The sequence below is a fragment of the Bos indicus genome, chromosome 11 (genome assembly GCF_029378745.1).
Source record: "Bos indicus isolate NIAB-ARS_2022 breed Sahiwal x Tharparkar chromosome 11, NIAB-ARS_B.indTharparkar_mat_pri_1.0, whole genome shotgun sequence".
In the NCBI taxonomy this organism is placed as follows: Eukaryota; Metazoa; Chordata; class Mammalia; order Artiodactyla; family Bovidae; genus Bos; species Bos indicus.
This window is the reverse complement of record NC_091770.1, coordinates 87,268,277-87,290,456: the sequence shown is the minus strand read 5'-3', so window position 1 is coordinate 87,290,456 and position 22,180 is coordinate 87,268,277. Positions and strand designations below refer to the sequence as shown.

The window sequence follows — 22,180 nt, the reverse complement described above, 5'->3', positions numbered from 1 at the left end:
GAGTGGGCCCTGTGTCCCTGCCCACCTGCCCCTGGGCGCTTCTGTCCTTGAACCAGGCAAGTCTGTCCTGATCACCATGAGGGGCTGTGGGGAAATTGTGGAGGAGCTGATCAAGCACCCCTAAGTCCTGAACTCACTTTTCTGACTTATCTGTGATCTCGGGTTGGTCCCTTGATTCACCGGCTCAGTTTCCCCCCTGTTCCCCGTGGAGAATGAAAACCTCACGGTGGCCAGCTCTGTTGGGGTGTCATCAGGACTCAACAGGCGCTTGTCGGGTGCGTGGAGACCGTGATGGAAAGGCCTTGCGTGTGGGCAGGGCGGCTTGTTTGTTCCATGTGTCACTCTTCAGGGTGGGAGTAATGAAAGCCCAGCTGACGGGCGGGGATCATGGCTGGTTTCATTCTGAAGGCCTTCAGCATGTTTGCATTAAAGAGAAATAGTGTCGGAGGCGTGTCCCTAAGTAGTCTTAATAGCGTTGTTAATTGATGTAGGTAAATTCAGTTTCATTTCCCCTTCCAGACCCCCACGCGGACTTGATTTTTTTTCAGCCTTTGCCAGCTCCTGGATGGTGCTGGTGTCGTTTCTTAATGAGGCTGCTGCCTTTTGAAGCGGTATCGGGCATCAGTTTCAAGCGTTTGTTGGAATGGAGTCCGTAGATGTTTTGCTTCCCCTGGCCAAGTTGATGTTTTCTGTCTTTACACTTACAGTAATGGATGCCCCAGGGTAACTAGTGTGAACAGATGGACACGCAGAATGCTGTACAGGTGGCTTTTTTTGAATTTCAGTTTCTGAAATCATCCCACTTTCTTGTCTGATTTAGGATGCGTTTGTTGATTCTTAATTCCAGTTCATTCTCCGCCACAAACATAGGGTTTCTTAGAGACATGTGGCATTCCTTTCTTCCCCCACTTAAAAAAAATAAAAGATACCTAACATATATCCTTTTTGCCACACCAGGAGAAGTAAGACCAGAGTTCTAGCCCAGGGTCAACACGAGCGTCTTCTCTGTAGATTGCACTGCTCTTCAGGGGTGATTGTTTTTCGGACTCATCCGGTTTAATCTTGAGCACCTTGACTTAGGTTCTAGTTTGGGGAAAGCCCTGTCTAAGTTAGACTCATCTTCTCCAGTTCCTGTCTATACTCCATTTACCAGCATAAGCATGTACTTGCTATTACCATGGAAATGCAAAGAAATTATGAAACTTACATTTAAAAAAAAGTTTATTAGACTTCAAAGCATCAGGGGAAAAGGAAGTTGCTTGGAAAAGCAGAAATGTCTTAGAAACAAGCCCCCGTGGCAGCCCTGGGCTCTCCCATGTCTAGACCCAGTTCGTTCATTTTTCTGTACTCCACACAAAATTAGGTCTGTTTGGGTAGCCATGCATCTTCTCAAGAGTCAGGAGTACCCAGACAAATTAAAGTTCGTCTGGCATTCACACTTCATTGGGAAATGACTTCATCAGATTTCTTCCTTCCTGATTTATGACTGAGATCATATGCTTGAGGTGATTCTGGTAGGGAGAAGCGGTTCCCTGCAAAACATTAAAACAGGGTGCTCTGGTGGAGTTTAGAATTTGTCAGGTAGGAGGACTCTGGTCCCTGGAGGATTAGGAGATTGTTGCAGGGGTCAGGGGGAGATGTAAAGGAAGGTGGGAGGAAGATAAACACAGACTTGGGCTCTGTAAAGATTTCACCCAAAGCCAGCTGTGCCCCTTGCCCCCAGTTGCAAGAATTCGTAACTTTATCCTCCAAATATCCAGCTACCTGCTGTGCCCATGGCCCAGTGCTCTGTCCTGGCTGAAAACACTGGTGTTGTAGTTCAGGTGTATTGTGGGTTAAATGGGCTTTTGTGGCCTGAGATCCTAAATATAGCATCATGTTTCTAAGGAAATGAAACTTCACCAATGAACTTTGGAGACACAGATAACTTATTGGCTGGGGTTGTCTGTTCTGCACCAGTTTCCGTGTTTCCAGTCAAGTGAGTCGTTCTGGATAGCCTTCACGTCCTGGAACAAGGTTTAATTTTTTGCTTGGACTATAGATCTAAGAGTTTACAAGAGCATTGAGATTTGGATAGTGATATGAAGTAAGGGCCTCTCAAAGCCTGAAGATCTAAAATAAATAGAGGAAAAAAGAAGTTAGGGGGAGAGAATTAACTTGTCTGAATGTCAGTTTTAGGCCCGGCACCATGCTGAGGGGCTTTCCCTGTGTTGGCACCTAGCGGGCAGTACCACCTGCCCAGTACTCAGGAAAAGGCGCTCAGTCCTCCAGGTGGGAAGACGTTTGCTGCTTGTCATCCAGGTGAGATCACCCAAGGAGGCAGGCATCTCCACCTTGAAATGGACAGAAAGTGATCCTGCCAGGGGGAGACATCTAGAAGTGTCAGCCCTAATTACTAATAGCAAGGCATTGTGGGTTCACTAATGCAGATTGCCTTGGCAAGTAGAGCACTTTTGCTACAAGGGAACAGTTTATACTGATTGTTGGATGAGTGGTGTCTGCCTCCAGAGGAGTGGAAATTATAAACCGAAAATCCTCCTGGAAACCAAAATCCTTATGGAATCAAGACACTGGACAGCCAGTTCTGAGGGAGCCTGGCATCCAGCAGAGCCCCGCTCGCAGGAAGGGGTTGTGCTAGTGGGACAGGACATACTTGGTTATAGTTAACTGGACAGTGTAGGAGGTGGGAAGGAAAGCAGGGGCCGCTGCAAACAGAGCTCAGGGTCGCTTTGATCGTCTGTACATGCTCTGAGCTCCTGAGTATGGAGCATACCTTTTAAAGATGTGATGAAACTCCAGGGAGGTGGAATATGTCACATGTTTTTTTCTAGAGGTGACTTCTAAATCCTTACTGCCAGGTGGGTTGGGTGCTGCTGCCAATCACACAATTTCGTCTTCTAAACACTAACAGTGAAGTTTGCCGTCAGACATGCGCTCAGCTCCTAATGGAGTGAGCACCGTCAGAGGAGGAGTAGGTGTGGAGTCTGGATTCTGCCTTCGTGGCTTAAAACCACCTGAAGACTCGGAAGAGTCCATCCTGTGGGCCGTGCTTCCTGATGTCTTCATCGGACCCGCAGGAGGAGGCACTCGGGGTCAGGTGGGAGGAAGGCTCTTGCGGTGGATGGAGCTGCGCCTTCCTCTCCTCGTGGCAGGATCTCATCTCTGGGAGGGGGTGGTCAGAGCCCGTTTCAACACGCCATTTGTCTCTTCCTGGTTCAGTTCCCTTGCCTGGTTCACCTTCAGGGCAGGGCCAGGGCCCGCAGAGAAGAGACAGGACCAGATCAGAGCATCCTCTCCCTCGTGGGAGAGAGAGCGCTGTGTGCTTTGAATTCTAACGTGCCAGCTCTCAGGAGAAACGCCAAGGCCTTCTGCCGGGTTGTCCTTCTGAGCCAAATGTGTTCTGTGTCACCGAGAGGCTCATGTTACAAAGTAAAGAGGATTGGAGTAGAACACAGAGCCCACCAGGAGCACTGAGAGCCTGGGTTGGGCTGGAGCATGGCGGTCTTTCCCTTTGTTCCCTGTCTCAGCAGAGGGCTACATCATTCCTGCCGCAGGATGACAGAGGGGTGGACCTGTGCTGGTGACTTGAACTTAAGGCTTTCTGTGTGTGCTTGTGAGATGCAGGTTTATGAGTATAATAACAGTTTGTTGTTTCATCTAAGCATAATATTTGGAATTCATCATGAGAATAGTCTTTAGTTTGTTTGGACTGAGCCTACTGCTTGCATTTAGAGGGATTCCATCCTGGTGAAGCACCCAGCAAGCACTCCAGTAAAAGAAGGTGTTGCCACCCTGGTTGCATTAAGCATGGGGCAGGTTTGGTTTGTTTCTCAACTTTAAATTTCCAGTGTGAATGGGAGGGAGGCGGGAGAGGTGAGTCAGACATCTTACTTGCGATTGCAATTAAGTGTAGGCGTGAAATTTCAAACAAAAGTGTATCTTCCCTGGCCTAAATACTGGAGGAAGCCAGGAAGCATTGTTACTTTTAAAATGAACGTACGAGACTTTCAGAGTCCAGCCAAACGCGGGCTGGACTCTCCAAGCGTCCTGTCCTTAGACCCTAGAGAACTCAAGGGAACCCGGGAGCTTCTGAGCTGACCCTCTTTCTACTCCATGCAGTTGGAAAGTATGTGTTTATTAAAGTGAAAGGTAAAAAATGTTGGTGCCAGAAAGTCACTCTCCTCTACAGGGAATGAATAGTCTTTGAGCTGTGGTTTGATCAGAACTGAAAGTGATGAGAAATTTTTCTGGAATGGAAATGTGTGGGGTATGCCTTTCATTAGCTGATACGGGATGAATTCTTGACTTTGCAGTTGGAAAGCTGACCCTGAAGAGACCGCCCTGGGTCTGACTACGAGGGAGGTTTCTGTTTTTAGAGCGAGGGTTGTTGTGCTTGGGCTGGAAACATTTCACGTGTTACCCTAGTGTCTGGGCAGGAGGTCGGCCCCGTGGTGAGACTGAATGCGCCAATTCCCGGTGGGCCTCCCGAACCTGCAGGTCGCAAAAGCGCACGTTCATCGCTGCACACGCCTGCGGGCGAGGCCAGGCCGTGATGGTTTTGGTTGGACGAGGGAGACACTTGGCAGCTGAAGAAAGCCTCGGTTTGGTAGTGAAGCCTGCATCTTGTGAAACGGGTTTGAGGCACTATGTCAGCCACTATGAAAAGTGCTGTCACTTGAACTTGTTTTTCAGTCTCTCTGGAGCAGGGCGGGTCAGAGTTTCCCCCTCCCTCCGCCCTGCCGCGGTCTAGTGAGCTCGTCTCTCAAGCTTTATTCTCTGACGCTTTGTCACCTTAACCCGCCTGCTCCTGGGTCCTTCCTGGAAATTCCATCTTGAGTGGTTTTCTGAGTCTGTCATTTCAGCCAGAGAGGGTTGACTCTGCCCGGACGTTATTAGTCATAACTGAATTTACCTGGAATAGAGATCTGGGGACAGTGTAGGACTTGGGAGTTAAGATTTTCTTTCTTTTTTTTTTTTTTTTTTTAACAAGGCAGGTCTTCTTCATGTGAGACTCCAAATCTGGTAGTAAAAATAAGTGGACTCTATATTAATTACCCAGTTAGGCACTTTTTCTTTCGCTTTTTTTAAAAAAAAGTTCCAATGTCTAATTTGAAATTTTGACTGGAAGTCAGTTTGCTGGCCAAGCCTGCCCTTGTGACCATCTGCTCCCGGTCCTATACTCTGTACTAGAGATGCTGGTGTGTCCGTGTTTACCTTGCTTCACACCTGCATCCAGATCTTCGCATTTCAAACAACCATTCTGTTTATTTGGGACAACAGGAGCCAAGCCTCTGTATCTGCCAAGTGTCCTTAGGTTCACCAGGCCCTGCTTGTAGGACGTGACAGAGGGAAGACGGTGCCTCCAGGAAGTTTTTCTCTCTCCTTCTCTTTCTTTGTCTTTGGGACTTCTCCCGGCTCTCTGCAATCTATTGCAGAGACCAAAGCTGACGTGTGGGCGGCGTGGGAAGGCAGCGCTGTGGCCGCAGTTGGGGCGATGACTAGACCCTTATGTTGTCTTTGGGGAGACGCCCCACGTTGCTGGCAGAAGATTGCAAGTCAGTGCTTTGCTCTCTCCACACCCCTCCCCTTGCCACCCAGCCTTCCTGTTCTTTCTGTCCTCTCCTGATGGCCCTCTGATCGTCTAAGAAGGAACACACTCACACACTGGTCGCATGTTTGAAGGCTCTTGTTTCATGCCGATGTTAATTCTGTAGTGGGACTTTTTACTCCCCGCATGTCATCAGAAGAGTGGGGAGGTGTGACTTTCCTGGGATTAGCCGATGAATCAGTGGTGGAGCTGGACTCTGCGTCTCCGCCTCTGACTCAGCCTCTGATACCTTCTGGGGTGTAATTAATTAATTAGGCCTGTGCATCGGGAGTAAGCAGGGGAGCAGCTAGGCTCCTGCAGAACTAAGATAATCAGAGTTTGTTTGGTTTGGGTCTCCCCCCCCACAGTTGTGGGAGAGGGAATGTTGAAGATTAAGTGTCTGCTGTAGAATACTCAATAGATGTTCCTGTCTGATTAGACTTGGACCTTGATTCCTTCCTTTAAACTGTTTCTTACTCCATTGGTTTCGGCTGGCGTAACTTCCCTATACGCATATTGGAAAAATGGGGAATTTGTTATCTTGAAATAGTGGTATTAGATTTGGGGTAAGAATAAACCTGTACTGTTGATCTCACATTGTAATTTAATTTGTCAGGAGGTTTCTAACTAAGAAAAGCGACTTAGAAATATTTTCAAGTGATTTTTTTTTTTGGACTGATATGGAAAGGAGTTAAATGAAAGCTTGTTCTAGGATTCCTACTTTCAACTTAACAGACCAGTTACATCCCAGGAATGAGATTATGAATATGATCTCTTTGACTAAGTTGAATTTAATACTAGAATGAGTTGAATTTAATACTAGAATGAGTTAAAGCAGTAATGACTCCCAGAGGCAGCTGGGACAATACCCACGAGGGCTGCCACTGCCTAACGGGGCCGAGGCACAACTAAGTCTCTGAGTACAGGAAATCACCTAGAAATTGGGCGTAGAAGCCCTGTTTGATTTGGAATATAGGAACCCTTGATTTCATGCCTCCTGATCAAAGAAGAACCTTCTGCTTGCAGCCCCTTGAGGGTCACTCTTTCCCCTGTTTCCTGCTGCAACACACAGTTTTTCCATCGGGAACTTCTTCGGGCTTTCTGTGTTCATTGTATCACTGTGATTTCAAGAGCACAGATGTGTGCAGAAGGCATGGGTCCTGGCTCTGGCTTTGTCATCTGTGTCCCGTGTGCCTGACTCTTCAGAGCCTGAGCCACAACTGGACTCTGTGTCTCTCTTGCGTTAAGGTGCTGAGTAGCCAGCTTCTGAGCCAGCTGATGCTCACGTTCAAGGTAGACGTTTCTGGGGAGCGCAACAAGGAGAAGTGCATTCTTGGGATATAAAACATTTTATGGTTATCAGCTTTCTGAAGCATCTTCCATAGTTAAATCAGCCCATTTTTCTTTTTTTCTTTTCCTTCTTCTATTAGATCGCTTTTCTTTTCTTGTGTTTATTTACCAGGCAGTTAGAACTCCATCGAACTGTCTGAATGTGCACTTAATTCACAGTGACCCACATGGAATTCTGATCAGGCATGCTCTCAGCCGTGCAGGCTGATGCTTTTCCAAAATTCTTGTCGTGTGCAGTCTTATTTCAAAGATGAAAGCACTATTCTCCCTTGACAAATTGTTTCTGTCATTATCGATCCCTTTAACTCATTCCTAATAGCCTTCCAGGAAATTCTATGCAAGGCAGTTAATCTGTTGCTACTGTGTGGACGGTATGTTCCATTCATTCAGCACATTATTCATTGTGCTTTTCTCTCTAGGATCACTCTGAGGGAGTGAAAAGCAGTACAAGCAGAAAGCCTGTCCTCAAAAGAGGGGACACTTTCTATGTGATGTACAGGTCATAAGTGAGGTTTAAAGAGTGCTCCCAGGGTTTCCAGGTTAAGGGGGTCCCTTCAGCTAAGGGAGGCGAAGGCTTTATAGAAGAGACGGCACCGGCTCTGTGCTTTGAGAGATGGCGGCTGCGGAGTGTTTTTGCAAAGGCCGTCTGATGGGACCTTTCTTCTCCCTTATTCCTGCCCCCAGAGTAGCTCCTGTGAATTTCAGAGGCACCTGCAGGAGCTCAGTCTGCAGAGGTACTCTGGTGTATTGTAGCATGGGAAACAGCACCAGGACTTAGCTGCTACGATGCTCGAATCTTGTAAGAAAGTCGTAGACATTACCACACTGTCAGTATGATATGAAGCTACATGTGAAGGGATAACATGCCTAATTATCACATCCCACTGTTAGGTACCTGCAGTTGCTGTGAAGGAAAGATGTCACTGTACATAATACTTTAAAGTGTAAAAGTAAATCAGTACAGTAGACAGTCACCTCATGGCTCACTCTGTGGGTTTACCTCTGCCCTAGAACTTTCCGTATCTGTCCCTTTCTCTGTGTCAGTGAGCCTCGAAACTCCATAATCTTTTTCCAGATTGAGGGGTATATGTAGTCAGTTGTTCATTTTACAGTTATCTATATCTGGTGTGTATGGTAAACTGCTTGATGTCCTGGATTCTAAAGATGACCTCAGTGTTCACATGTGCTTGGAAAAAAGATGTGAAGTGAATAACCTGTGAACTTGGGCAGCAAGTTACCTAACCTCGAAAAAGTCTCATCTGTGCACTGGGGGCAGAAGAGAGCCAGTTTCAGATATTGTTTTGAGGGCCAAAGAGTCAGGTACATTGTCAGAGTACAGCAAATGTAACTCACATATCATAGCAGCATGTAGTTTTGTTTGGCTGGACTTTAGGAATCTGGGGGTCATCCATTCAGTGAATGTTTTTTTTTCTTATTGGCCAGGCACTGCCAGGGTGCTTTGGGAGTGTAAAGCTGCGTGGAACATGGCCCAGTTCTCTGGAAATTCAGAATTTAGTGAAGGTTTCTACTCTAGTATGTGCAGTCATAGAAGTAAACACAAAAGAGTAGAAGTTACCTTAGAATAGGAAGATGAGAGAAGGTTCCCTTAGGCGATGCTTGTGATAGCATATTCAAAAGCAGAGACAATACTTTACCAACAAAGGTCCGTCTGGTCAAGGCTATGGTTTTTCCTGTGGTCATGTATGGATGTGAGAGTTGGACTGTGAAGAAGGCTGAGCGCTGAAGAATTGATGCTTTTGAACTGTGGTGTTGGAGAAGACTCTTGAGAGTCCCTTGGACTGCAAGGAGATCCAACCAGTCCATTCTGAAGGAGATCAGCCCTGGGATTTCTTTGGAAGGAATGATGCCAAAGCTGAAACTCCAGTACTTTGGCCACCTCATGCGAAGAGTTGACTCATTGGAAAAGACTCTGATGCTGGGAGGGATTGGGGGCAGGAGGAGAAGAGGACGACAGAGGATGAGATGGTTGGATGGTATCACTGACTCGATGGACATGAGTCTGAGTGAACTCCGGGAGTTGGTGATGGACAGGGAGGCCTGGCGTGCTGTGATTCATGGGGTCGCAAAGAGTCGGACACGACTGAGCGACTGAACTGAGTGAGTCCTAAAGAACAGTTAAGAATGAGCCAAGTGTTCAGAGCCCAGAATGAGCCTGTGATATGAGTGAGTACAGAGCTCAAATCTGACACCCAAGACGAGTGAGAGGTGGGGTGAGGAGGTGAGTCCAGACTCTGAAGGCCCCGTCGTGCCCGAGTGAAGACCTTGGACGTCACCCTGTAAGCAAGCTGTCTCAAACCCTTGGGGGTCTATGGACCAAGGAGATCAGGGTTGGAGTTTCTTTGCGTTTTCAATTCAGTGATAAGACTTTTTAAATTCACAGATATACTCTGGTGGCCAGCTGCTGCCAGGAGGTTTCATCGCTAGTGTTTGTGCTTAGGTATTAAGTTAGAGCCAGACACAGGCCAGGTGAGTTCCTGGGGGTGCTATGTGGTCAAACATTATGCATTCAGCTGTTTGAATAGAGCAGTAATTTCTCAGACTAGGATTGGATATGTTCTTAGGGGGCAAGGAACTTTTTTTTCCTCTTTCAAAAAGGATGCATGTGTTATTCACATTTGAGAAACATGCTGTAGGTGGTAAGAAACACAGCTGGACAGGTGGGTTGCATCACAGGCAGCTTTTGACTGCCGAGGAATTTAGTCTGTCACATAGGCAGAGGTGAGTGATTGAACACCGTTGAGTAAGAATAAATGATTAAGGTTCTGTAGTGATCCCGGTGTTTGGTGGTTGCCTAATGTCAAGGAAGCAGGCTCTCTCTTTTCATTTCCTGATTTGTGGCCATTTTATTGTTTAGACAGTCCTCTCCTAGGGGTTGGAAGAAAGGTGGGTTAATTTATGTAAATTTATATTAGCTTTTTTTTTTTTTTTTTTGGGTTGTGTGCTTTTGTCTGTTCTGGGGGCAGGACACTGTTATGTGTATTTAAAGTTTTGTTAGGATTTGAAACTTGTTAAATTAAGATTTGGAGCTAATAGGTGGATTTTTTATCTACCTATGGTTTTTCTGTCTCTCATTAACAGTTTTTAATTCAGCACCAGTTAGGAGAAATGCAAAAAATATACTAAACACCGGGAAAAAAATTTTTTTTAATGGATCACACATAATCCCTGCCATCAAGGGGCTTAGAGCAGCGGTCCCCGGCCTCTTTGGCACAAGGGGCCGGTTCTGCGGAAGACAGGTTTTCCACGGACAGGGTGGGGAGGACGGTTTTGGGATGATTCAGGCACATGAGACTTACTGTGCACATTCTCTCTATTGAGATTATATCAGCTCCATCTCAGATCGTCGAGCAGTAGGGGACCCTTGGCTTGCAGCACTCACAGGGTGACGCAGTGACCAGGGATTCGGTAGAGGTGGCATGTTCGGTGCTCTTGTTCTTTCCTTTCCCTGACCTCAGTGATGGGTGCAGAGGCCCTTGGCCTGAAAAAGGCCACAGGAGTCTGGGGAGGCTACTCAACTACCACGTGATAGATACTAAAATGGAGCTGCGATTCTCTGGGGGTGGCTAGGGAAACGCATCTCAGAGAAGTCCTTTCAGTTGTTACTAGGTCTTTAGTCATAAGAGAGATGCCAGTAGAGAATGAAATAAAGGTTATCATAAATTGGGTGAGTGAAAGTCGCTCAATCGTGTCCGACTCTTTTCGACCCCATGGACTATACAGTCCGTGGAATTCTCCAGGCCAGAATACTAGAGTGGGTAGCTTTTCCCTTCTCCAGGGTATCTTACCAACCCAGGGATCGAACCCAGGTCTCCTGTATTGCAGGCAGCTTCTTTACCAGCTGAGCCACAAAAATAAGGACCCCTGCAAAGTGTGTATAAAAAGTCTTGTGAAGGAGGTGCGGTACTCGAATAGTGTTTTGTTTTTTAGAGCTGGCATAGGAGGGCTTGGGAACTCAGGTCCGTTCCTTCAGGCTCTTTCTCTGAGCTCTTCAGTTGTCCCCGTCACCGAGGTGATGTCACGTGGCTCCTCAACTCTCACCTCTCACTTAGGAGCGTTGCTTTGATACTTTATCATAATGTAAAAATTGGAGCCCTTAAAATGAAAAGTTTATTCCTTAAAAAAAAAGTTTAATTAAGAAAACTTGATCCAAACTGTCATAAGGGTGGTTCAGAATGTTCTCAGTGAATCTAAAGGTTCACATTTTGAAATTTTTCTTTCCTTTCATTGAGAAAACCATACTATGAAAGTCAGAGGACATGATTTTCACCAGTGTAGCAGCAAGGTCATTGTCATACAATAACGTGTAAAATTTCACCTAAATCAGTGGGGAAAAAAATTAAAACTGTATTATCTGGCTCTCAGTTTCTTTCCTTGTATGTGAAGAATAGGGAGTGAGTATGACTGTTGTGGTAGATTTTTGATAAGAAACAGCCTTTTTGTTTATGAAAATTAACCTAATATAATATATTTAAGTTAATTGGTCTCATCACTCAGCTTTTGACTAAACTGCTTATAATTTTTGTAACTGTCACATTATGAATTCTACTTACTTTGTTAGTGCTTTCTTTCTGTGAATTAGGTAGATGAACAATATTTCTAGAACTTCTCCCTGCAGATGAAATTCACTTGTTTAAGCTCACACATCTGACTACTCCCTTTAGACTAGAGAGTAAGTTTTCTGGAATTATGTCTTGGTTGGTGGTATAGATGACGAAGCCCCTAAAGAGCAGGCAAGTTGGGAATTTATAGAATCTGTTCTTAGCCACGTTCTCTCCACCTGCTGGAACGTGAGCTGCTTCTGAGCACACTGGTTCCCTCTGTCTTCCTCCTCTCTTTCTTTCCATGAGGGGTGGTCATGGGCATGGCAGCTGGCTGGAGACCTGTCTTGCGTGGCTGCCGTAATGCTTCCTGGGAAAGTCATCATAAACTAGCTCAGGGTCTGGTTGCTTGTTGGTTCTGTGCTTGTCAACATTTGGAGTGAAAAAAAACCTATACAAGTTACTTCTTCGATAATGCAATTCTTTATTCTCTTGTTTTCATTTTCAAACTGAGTTTTGAGGACAAGATTAAATCTTTTGAAAAATTCTAAGTACATGAAAACAAAATTAGATTTTTTGAAAAGTTCTAAGTTCGTGAATTCTCAGCCAGTAATGAGGACCTGTCTTAGAAAAATGGGCTGGACATTGAAAGAGGAATCTTGCCAAGCATCTTCCACCTGTTTAGCAGGGTTTTGTGTGTGTGTGTGTGTGTGTGTGTGTGTGTGTGTGTGTGTGATGGAGGGGAGGGTTAGGGTTTTTTTTTTTCTCTAGTGATTTTGGATGGGGACATTGATTCCTCATCTTTTGAGATTTATGTTCCAATTATTTGAATAAAATTTAACTTTTCCTCCAAATCAGTGGTAAAGAAATACGAAAATAGAGAAAGCATCATTATTTGAGTTCTTAAAGATCTTTATGTCATTCTGAAGAAGGAAGATTGTGCATTATTCAGCCTACTCTCAGATTCCAGATATAAGACTTTTTAAAGTGTGTGTGTATCTGTGTGTGTCTGTGTGCATGCACACATACTTGTGTTTTATAGAGGAGGGATTGGACGTGTAATAGTTCATCTTTCTATCTCTTTCCCACCTTCTTTAGCGGATATTGGAGTTTTTCTGTAATCTCATTATAGAAAGTATTTCTCTACACAGTGAGAATGGTCTGAACGTTCTCTTATCCAGACGTGGGTGACTTGGCCTGTTGTCCAAGGGCAAGTCAAGGCCAAGCCGCCAGGTAGAACCAGCCCCTGGGTTGACGCGGGTGAGGAACAGAACACCCCCGTCTTGTTGCCGCCCTGGGACCCGGGGCAGAGCTGGGTCTTGTGTTGTACATTTGCCGTCTCCCTGTCATGGGTGCCACTGATAAAAGTCTGTCACCTTCCTAAATAAAGATTCCCGGACACCGCGCTTCTCCTTCAGGACTTGGTGGAGTCCCCTCTGCGAGCCTGGGCTGCGTTGATAGAGGTGGGGGTCCACGGGAGAGGTCACACTGGTGAGATGTCCCCAGCGCCTGCCTTCTCAGGGGGCCACTTGTGTGGAAAGTGGAAACGCTGAGTCACAAAAAGGGCCTGACACTTCCTCACTGTTCCCACGTCGTGGCGATGTGAAGGTCAGTTACGTCCCAGCGGCTTGGAGACTGCCCCTCAGGCTCTGGCCATCCAGCGGGCTGTTCATGTGAGTAGTTTTTTCAAGATACCACCACCCTTCTATGCTCACGTGTTGTTTGTGGTGGCGGCTTTCGCACCGTCACTGCAGAGCTGGGTGGTTGCATTTGGCCCATGAAGGCGAAACTCTTATTAGACCCTCTGCAGAAAAAGTTAGCCCACTCCTGGTTTAGAAGAATACTTGAGAACTCCTTCATGCATCTCGGTTGTGTTTATTCACTCCTCTCTCTACATTTTCTTTCTCTTGTTAAAAACCTGCGTGCCGAGCATGTGCTGTGTCCCAGCCCCAGGAGCAGAAAGGCTGGTCTCTGTCCTCCTTGGGGACGACCAGCAGTCAGCCTGACACCCCCATCCAGACACACAGCTCATCCCCACGCCGTCAGCCCCTGTGAAAACCAAACGTCACGCGAGGAATAAACTTAAGAAGTACAGTCTGACAGACACTCTTCTCTGGTCTGTTTGTCTTCTAAACTAGGAATTCTTGAGGATTTGCATGACCTTCTTGAATAGTAAGGTTGAGCAGATGCTTTAATCATTATCTTTCCATTGATTAAATGAATATTATTATTTGATAGGACTGTATCTCTGTAAAAAAATTTTTTTAATATAAAAATGCCTGATGGGATGCATATAAACACATGTAAGCACGTCTGAACTTCTTAAAGAAAGGAAATCATACATTGCAACTTGTTTTACTAACCTCAGAGTTTTGGATCCAAAGGAGCTCTTTTATGGCTCAAAGTGTGTAAGTTTGTAAACAGTAATTACTTGACAGCAGTGGTTTTGACTTGGCCAATCACAAGAATGACCAGAGAGGACCTGAAGCTGTCCTCAAGCCCAGAACCCACCCCGAGCCAGTAGGAGCAGGAGCAGCAGGGGCGGCCGCACGGTCTCCGGTACAGGCTGACGGCCCGGACTTCCAGGCGAGTCAGGGTGATCAGCACTCACACTTCCAGGCAGGCTGATATTCTGGCCACACTTTGAGAACCACTGTTGCACAAGATTCTGAATTTTATACAAGTAGTTAGTATGATTGCTTTAAGTGGCAGCCTTACATGGTGCTCTTTTAAGAGTATGATACGTAAAAGTTGATTGATCAACATACTACACAAAACTGTTGTTACTAGACCTGCAGAGTAGGAATGTAGGGTTCATCGTCTTTCAGTGTAAATACCAACCTGGCACTGCAGTTACAAGTCACCTGGGGTGGTCTCAACAACCCTGCGCTTGACCAGTGGACCCTGGACCACGTCACAGCACAGTTAGTGACGGAGCTGGGACCGAAACTGGATGCTTTGATTTTCAGACCAAAGCCTTTCCTGTTGACCACATTACTGCTTGCTAGGACGCACGTACGGCCTCTTGCCCCCTTGTCAGCCTTTGGTTGAGGCTTAGACACGGCATGCGTGTCCCCCTCAGGGCTGGTGTGTCCCCCTCAGGGCCAGTGTGTCCCCCTCAGTGCTGGCTGTCCCTGTGACTGTCCGGCGTGTTCCCGAGCCGCCCTTGTCTTTCTCCTGCGGGCCTTTAGCCCACTGACTCTGAACTTTGTGTTCCTGGACCAGACACTGCACATGCGGTTCACCTTTTACTGGTATGTCTGCGTGTCTGTCGAGACAAGGTGGCATTTTTTAATGCTGAGTTAGGGATGCTGTCCACTGTCTCTGATCCCATGTAGAAAACTGTCAGGTTTGGAAAGAGTTGGTGTTAAAAGAGAAGAGCGTATGCAAGAAAGTTATCTCAAGTGGTCGTGAACGGCAGGGAGAGTGGTGTCTCTCTGAAGGCTCCGTGTTTATACTGACCCTGGGATTTGGCGCCTGCTTACTTCTGCTCTGAATAGAAACTTGATGCTGGGAAGCCAGGGGAGGTTAGGTTTTAGGTTGGATTACCGTGAAATCCTCTTGTAAAGGGAATATCACTTTGGAGCAAAGACTTCCTGGAATTGTGGAGGGTAAAGTGCAGTTTTCCCAGGCAGCTGTTTTTGAGTTAGGAATTGAGCCTTGCAGCCTAGAGTGATAAGAGAAAAGCTTAGATTTTCTACCAAGTTGTAAAATAAAAAATGTGACCGTTCGGTTACTGTATGTGCTCTGTTGTTTGCATGAACTGTTGTCTTTCTGTCTGCGATTCTGTTTGTCCTTCTTTCATCTATTCCATAGACTAACTTTTTAAGTTGGACTTACAGAATGTATATGAAATGTTTTTTTTAAAAAAAACATATGAAAAGGTATAAAGTCAAAGCCTTGAGTTTGTGTAGATCTGAAATTCATATGTGCTACTTTTGCCTGTGTATCTAGATGTATGTATTTAAAAACTTAGAGCCATTTGCTCATATGCTGAAGATTAGGTAAACGGAAAGAAAAAAGATAGGCAAGGTAAGGCAGTACTAGATCAGAAACTGTGCCAAGTATTAAGAAAAGTGCCAACAGCTCTTGGAACTCTGCTTGATGTTCTGTGGCAGACCGGATGGGAAGGGGCTTGAGGGAGAGTGGACACATGCATACGTGTGGCTCAGTCCCTTCACTGTCCATCTGCAACTCACAACATTGTTAATCAGCTAGACCCAGCATAAAATAAAAGGTTTCTATTTTAAAAGGTGCCAAATGGAGAAAATGGACCTAGCCTACTGAGTATTTACTATCTAGTTTGGGGCTTCCCTGATAGCTCAGTTGGTTAAGAATCTGCCTCCAATGTGGGATACCCCCGTTCGATTCCTAGGTTGGGAAGATCCCCTGGAGAAGGGAAAGGCTACCCACTCCAGTATTCTGGCCTGGAGAATTCCAGGGACTATATGGCCCATGGGGTTGCAAAGAGTCAGACACGACTGAGCGACTTTGGCTCACTCACTAATAGTGCACCACTGTGGTAGGTCTGTGTTTAGTTGTTAGGGCTGCTGGGTTGTCACCTCATGGACTGGCCAGAATCTAGAATAAGGGTCTGGGGCCTTCGAAATGTGCCAGGCTGTTTAACAAACTGTAGTTCCAGTAATACCCACCATGTGGTGCTTATGCATCAGAAATAAATTCTAAAATAAAAGCATTGACTGGGAGCCCAAACACCAGTGGACCAGGTATGGGGAGGTTAGAATCCAGACTCACAGGTACGGGGGCCGGGGGCGGGCGGTGCGCCCTGAGCATGTTCATGCTTGTGTACAGGATTAACCTGAGTCTCTCTAAGTGACAGCCTTCAGTGCCACTTCAACCATGTGACTCACTGAGTTCATAAACTCCAGGATGGTGGAACATAGGTTTTACAGGTTATCCTAGGAGACGGTATAGACACAAATGCAGGCAGAATCCCCAAAGAGTTTGCAGCAGGCTCTCAAAAAGCTGCAAAGAGCACCTGTGCCCCTTGGAACTTTTAAAGATGACATCAAGAAAGACAACCAGCCTCATCCACCTTCCGATTATTAAATAAGTGTTCTGGGAGGAGAATTGACAGGGGACAGAGCTGTCATTCCTATGGCCAAAAGTGGTTTTAAATTAACCCCTTATTACCTCTTAAAAAAAAGTCTTCTTTTAAATGAGAAGACAAGCTCTTGTTTCAAACATAATCTGAATCATTTCCATGGTGTTAGTATTTTTACCAGCTGTGCAATGGGTTACTGTCGGTGCCTGTTGCTTACAGGATCTTTTTCTTCCGTTTGCAGGTTTTCATCTCTGTGAACTGCTTGAGCACAGACTTCTCTTCTCAGAAGGGTGTGAAGGGGTTGCCTCTGAACATCCAGATTGACACCTACAGCTATAACAACCGCAGCAACAAGCCTGTGCATCGGGCATACTGCCAGATAAAGGTCTTCTGTGACAAGGTAAGGCCATCGACTGGATGTGGACACTTAGAATCCACCCTTCCTCATAGGAAAAGACCAGGGCCTTTCTTATACTTAAGTCCAGTAAGGATGTACTTTGAACTGTGGTGTTAGAGAAGTGGTGATGCTTTTGAACTGTGGTGTTGGAGAAGACTCTTGAGAGTCCCTGGATTGCAAGGAGATCCAATCAGTCCTTCCTAAAGGAAATCAGTGCTGAATATTCATTGGAAGGGCTGATGCTGATGCTGAAACTCCAGTACTTTGGCCACCTGATGGGAAGAACTGACTCATTGGAAAAGACCCTGAAGCTGGGAAAGATTGAAGGCAGGAGGAGAAGGAGACAACAGAAGATGAGATGGTTGGATATCATCACCGACTCAATGGACATGAGTTTGAGCAAGCTCCGGGAGTTAGTGATGGATAGGGAAGCCTGGCGTGCTGCAATCCATGGGGTTGCAAAGAGTCAGACACTACTGAGCAACTAACAGAACTGAAGCAGATATTGCTGATCACATAATATAGCTGATCTTAAATTAGCAGTTCATGTTTTAGCCATGCAAAACCACATTACACAGGGGAGAAAACTACTATCCTTTTGACTGAAAAACCGGAAGGGTCAATAAGCACGTTCTTTCGGGAGTGCCTGATAGGGTGGGACGCAGGGACAGTGCGCCCAGTCCTGGGTGTGCCCTCAGCTCGCAGGGACCTGTGGGCAGTGGCCTGGAGTTGGAGCTCTTTCTGAGCTCTGTGTCCGCGGACTCCCAGTCTGCGCCGTCACTGGCACACCTCCCTCCAGGCTGTTCAGCAGGTTGTTCAGCAGCTCACTAAGGAAGGGGAAGATGAGCTTCAGATTCTTGCTGACAGCAGCAGGTCAGCAGGTGGGTGGGAAGCGAGAGCACGGGCCCTCATGATGTCAGTGTCATTCCTTTTCTCTGCTGTGACGCCTTGTTTTCTGGAGAAGAAATGGGCACTTTTGCCGGGTGCAGCGCTCAGCTGGATTAAATTCAGAAAGAAGCTGGCAGGCCCTGGTGCCCTGGGGATTGGAGACAGTGGTGTCCTCCAGAACGGGGCAGAACTGTCCACTGAACTAAGAGTAAAGATGACTCTGACTTTTCCCACTCAGAAATACCAGGTTGCATTTTTTTTTTCTTGAAAATCTCCTCTTTTCATCCTGTTTGAACCTCTGTGTTATGAAGATTTTTTTAGAAAGTGCTAAGAACCCGGAAGTGAATTTGCCATCAGAGGCCTGGTGTCCTGACTTGTGCTTTGGGTGCACGGAGCACTGTGTCAGCTCCAGGGGGTGAGCCTGAGACCTTCTAGGTCCAGAGGGCAGGTCCAGTGATGTTGAGTACCTGCCATTTGCCTCGTCATGCTGTTATCAGTTGTATTAGTCTTCTGTTGTTGCTGTTGACAAATGACCACAAAATTAGTGGCTTGAAACGACATGTGTCTGTCTTCTTCCAGTTCTGTAGGTCAGGGAGTCTGACCCAAGTCTTACTGGGCAAAAGTCAAGGTGCCAGAAGCCTGATTCCATCTTCAGTCTCTCGTGGAGAACCCGTTCCCCTGCCTTTCCGCTGTCTAGGGCTGCCTGCAGTCCTTGGCTCGTGGCCCCGCCACCTTGCGAGCCATCCTGCCCCCTCCTCCTCTGGCTCCTCCGTGTGGACACTTGTGACTCTCCCGGTCTTGCAGTCAGCCCAGCCTCCTCCTCTTGCTGTGGAAGCGATAGAGGCCCAGGCTCTGGGCATCAGATGTGGGTGTCTCTTAGGGGGCTCATTCCTCCTTCGTTTCCCCCCGCCTGCCCCCCGCTTTCTCACATGCTGCATCTTAACCGGGGGTAAGTCACATCTGCTCTGGAGCAGAGGTCTCTGACCCTGACTCGGATTTTCTTCCTTCATGCCACATTCTTCTTAGAGCCAAAAGAAAAATGATCATTATGTCCATGTCCTTTTTCTAAAAATTCTAGGGAGAGGTTAAAGTTTTATCCATTTAATTAAAAATTTTTTTTCACATGTGCTCACATCTTTCCCTGTGCCTTGGCCACACTGCTACCGTCCCGCCTATGTAGTTTTAGTCTCTGGAAGATCAGTTTGGATCTATTTTATGTCTTCCAAGACTCTGCTTACCACGTTCAGTTTTTCCCACAGGCTCTTTGAGCACATGGACCGTGGCTTCAGTAGCCTAGCCATGGATTCCCATGTCAGTTCTGGGTTGTTGCGGTGGTTTCATCCTCCTCCTCACTCGGGGTTTCCTGGCTCCTGGGATCTTACAGGACACCAAAGGCTGTGACCTTGACGTTGCTGGCTGTCGGGTGTGCCTGTCAGCCGTGAGTCTTCCTGAGCCTTGTCCTGAGATCTGGCAAACCTCCTTGGAAACAGTTGCAAATTCCAGGTCTTCTGTTGGATCTTCCAGGTCTGCTAGGCGGGTCTGGGGGCTTCCCTGGTGGCCCAGTGGTAAAGAACCCTGCTGCTAATGCAGGAGACGCAGGTTCAACCTCTGGGTCGGGAAGATCCCCCTGGAGAAGGAAATGGCAACCCACTCCAGTATTCTTGCCTGGGAAATCCCACAGACAGGGGAGCCTGGCAGGCTACCGTCCGTGGGGTTGCAAAGACTTTGATATGGAGTTATTTTTAGACTCTCAGAGGGAACTGAGCAAGACACAGACCAACCCCAGATGGTAACAGCAAGCAGCCTGGTGACCTTCGCCTCTTCTCCAGCAGGGACGTAGTGTTTGCATCAGCTAGCAGTGGTGGTGGGAAAGTTTGTGTGTGTTGATACGTTAGTGATGTATCGATAAATGTAGAAGCTGGTTTTTCATTCCATATTTTAAAATGTTTTATTGTATAATCGTGCCGAATCAACTGGATGATTTTTATTGCCACTGTTTGCTATCAGGGAATGTATTTACTGAAGAATAAATAACCAGTTCTTTAACCAAAAAAAACGTGCTATTCACTCAGTTGTGTCTGACTCTGCAACCCCATAGATTGTTGCTTGCTTGGCTCCTCTGTCCGTGGGATTCTCCAGGCAAAAATCACTAGAGTGGATTGCCACTACCTTCTCCAGGGGATCTTCCCAACCCAGCAATCGAACCCAGATCTCCTGCATTGCAGGCAGATTCTTTACCGTGGAGCTACCAGGGAATGTGAATAATTTTGTAAACAAATCTGTACCGTCTAGAAATAAATGCAAGTAGGTCAAGCAAAATAGCTAACGAATAATTTTGTTTCCATTTTGCTTGCTTGCTCAATTTCAGGTTGCGTTGGTTCCTGATGTACTTGTGGGTCCAGTCGTGCAGCCCTGCTGTTCTTTGTGTAGTTCTGTGTGTATATCCTCTTTGTAGGCCTGGGAGTAAAGTTTTTCTTTTAAGTGACTGCAGATTTCTAGCCAAATATTTGCTCTTATGAGTCATGGTTGGTTGGATCTATCACTTAGTCAATGCCAAGACTTTGGACAGAATCACAGTTTTCAGTAACCACATTGGCCGTACAGGACGGTATATTCAAAGTGGGACCAGCTTGTATTTTTTTCTCTCATTTTCTTGTTATTAGACGGCAAGAAAAGTCACTTGTGTCTTTGAAGCCAGTGTGCAGTACATTAGCTGATTTTCTTGGCTTCCATTTGACCTGGCCTCATCCATTGTTGAAGGGAATTCTGCGCTCTCAGTTTTTTAAACAAGGGTTTTCCTGTGATTTTTTTTCTAGTTTAAAAATAGTTTTAAGAAAGGGCTTTTTTAGAGGAAACTACCGTAATAAGCTCCAGAAGTATAATAAGCAGTGCAGTTCATCTCCAAAGAGGAGGTATTTTCCCACTGAAGGTCAGGATAAGAGCTAAGCATTTTAAGAGGGTCAGTAAACAGAGCCACGTCTTGTCTTCTCTCCACCCAGGGAGCCGAACGGAAGATCAGAGATGAAGAACGAAAACAAAGCAAAAGAAAAGGCAAGTGCACTGACCCCAGCTCCCAGTTGAACGCCTGTAAGTAGAAGAGTTTCTGCCAAGTGTTTTAGACCTTTTCGTTCCAACAGTAACTCAAGTTTGTAAACAGAAGCTAGCGTAGTGGGTATTTTCTTCTTACTGCTGTGAAGTGATAGCTTTGCTTCCTTTAACTAGGAAGCAAAGACCGACGAGGGCCTGAACTAAGTCATGCTCAGGAAGCTCCAGGAAGGAGTCCTGAGTTTTTCCAGAGTTCAGACGATTTGGCCCTCAGTTCTGGTTCAGGTTGCTGGCTCCCGTTCCTGACAAATAACACACGTTCCACCTGAATAGCTGATGATGAGATTGGAACTGGCCTAGATTTTTAAGAGTAATAGTAACACCCTTTGGAATTCAGGTTGTCTTAATTTGAAATAGCATGGTGTTCTTCTGTCAGATGTTCTTAACATTTGCAGAATCTATAGGGCTTCTGTTTGGACGTTGTACCGGGAAAGCTTTTTTTTTTCTTTTTCCTTTTTAACATGGCCAGCATTCATATTCACAGAATCCCGTAGCTCTCAGCTAAAAAGAAGGAAAAGAGCCTGCACTCTGCACACCTGGAGCTGGGGCATATGCTCTGCGCAGCTGGAGCTCAGACGGCTGCACCTGCTCTCTGCATGGTTGCCGCCCAGCAGATGTGGCCTGAGCATTCCCATCCGGGCTCTGCTGCTGGTCTCACAGTGCTGCTCAGGAGATGTCCCTTCAGAGAGCCGCTCAGCGGCTCGGAAAGCTCATCACTAAGCACCTCAGGGCCGGGGGCTGGGGGACGGTGGAGTCTGTAATTCAGTAAATAAAGAATTAGACAGTCACGTTGTCTCTCCGCCTCCCTGGGGTTCGGTTCTGAAGATGAAGGTCTGGAGTTGAGGTGCCTGTTCTGAGGTCAAGAGTACACTGCTGTCAGAACAGATTACCTAGTGAGGAGAGCCAGGGTGAAACTACCTGTAAATTATGTTTATACAATTGTTAAGTTTTAGCCTTTCAGGCAGAAACAATCACATACTTTGTCTCTGTTCTGGATCTTTCTCTGTGTGTGTGTGTCTTTGTGTTTAAACGTGGCTTTTTCTCTCCAGCCTTTGGTAAGATGTGCGATTGATTTTAGTGCAAATACAAACACATTAAGTGTAATTTCTCGCACTTCAGGCAGCGTGACCTGTATCTGCTGTTCTGCTATAATTTAAGTCTCTTAAGGAAGATGCTCTGTAGCCTGCCTGCAGTCTGGGAATGGAAGCTGTTGACTGTGGTGTCCTCGT

The 22,180-nt window shown here is 46.3% G+C and overlaps 1 protein-coding gene across 3 annotated transcripts in view; it reads left to right on the top strand.

Annotated features, from left to right (window-relative positions):
• GRHL1 (grainyhead like transcription factor 1) overlaps positions 1–22,180 on the top strand; it is a 51,203-nt gene that overhangs the window by 15,403 nt on the left and 13,620 nt on the right. For 2 of the 3 annotated variants that reach the window (XM_019970716.2, XM_070799147.1), the window contains exons 9-10: positions 16,803–16,961; positions 20,846–20,933. In XM_019970716.2, the coding sequence (XP_019826275.2) occupies positions 16,803–16,961; positions 20,846–20,933 (247 nt within the window). The remainder of the gene's footprint in view (positions 1–16,802; positions 16,962–20,845; positions 20,934–22,180) is intronic. The other variant, XM_019970717.2, reaches the window with a different exon arrangement.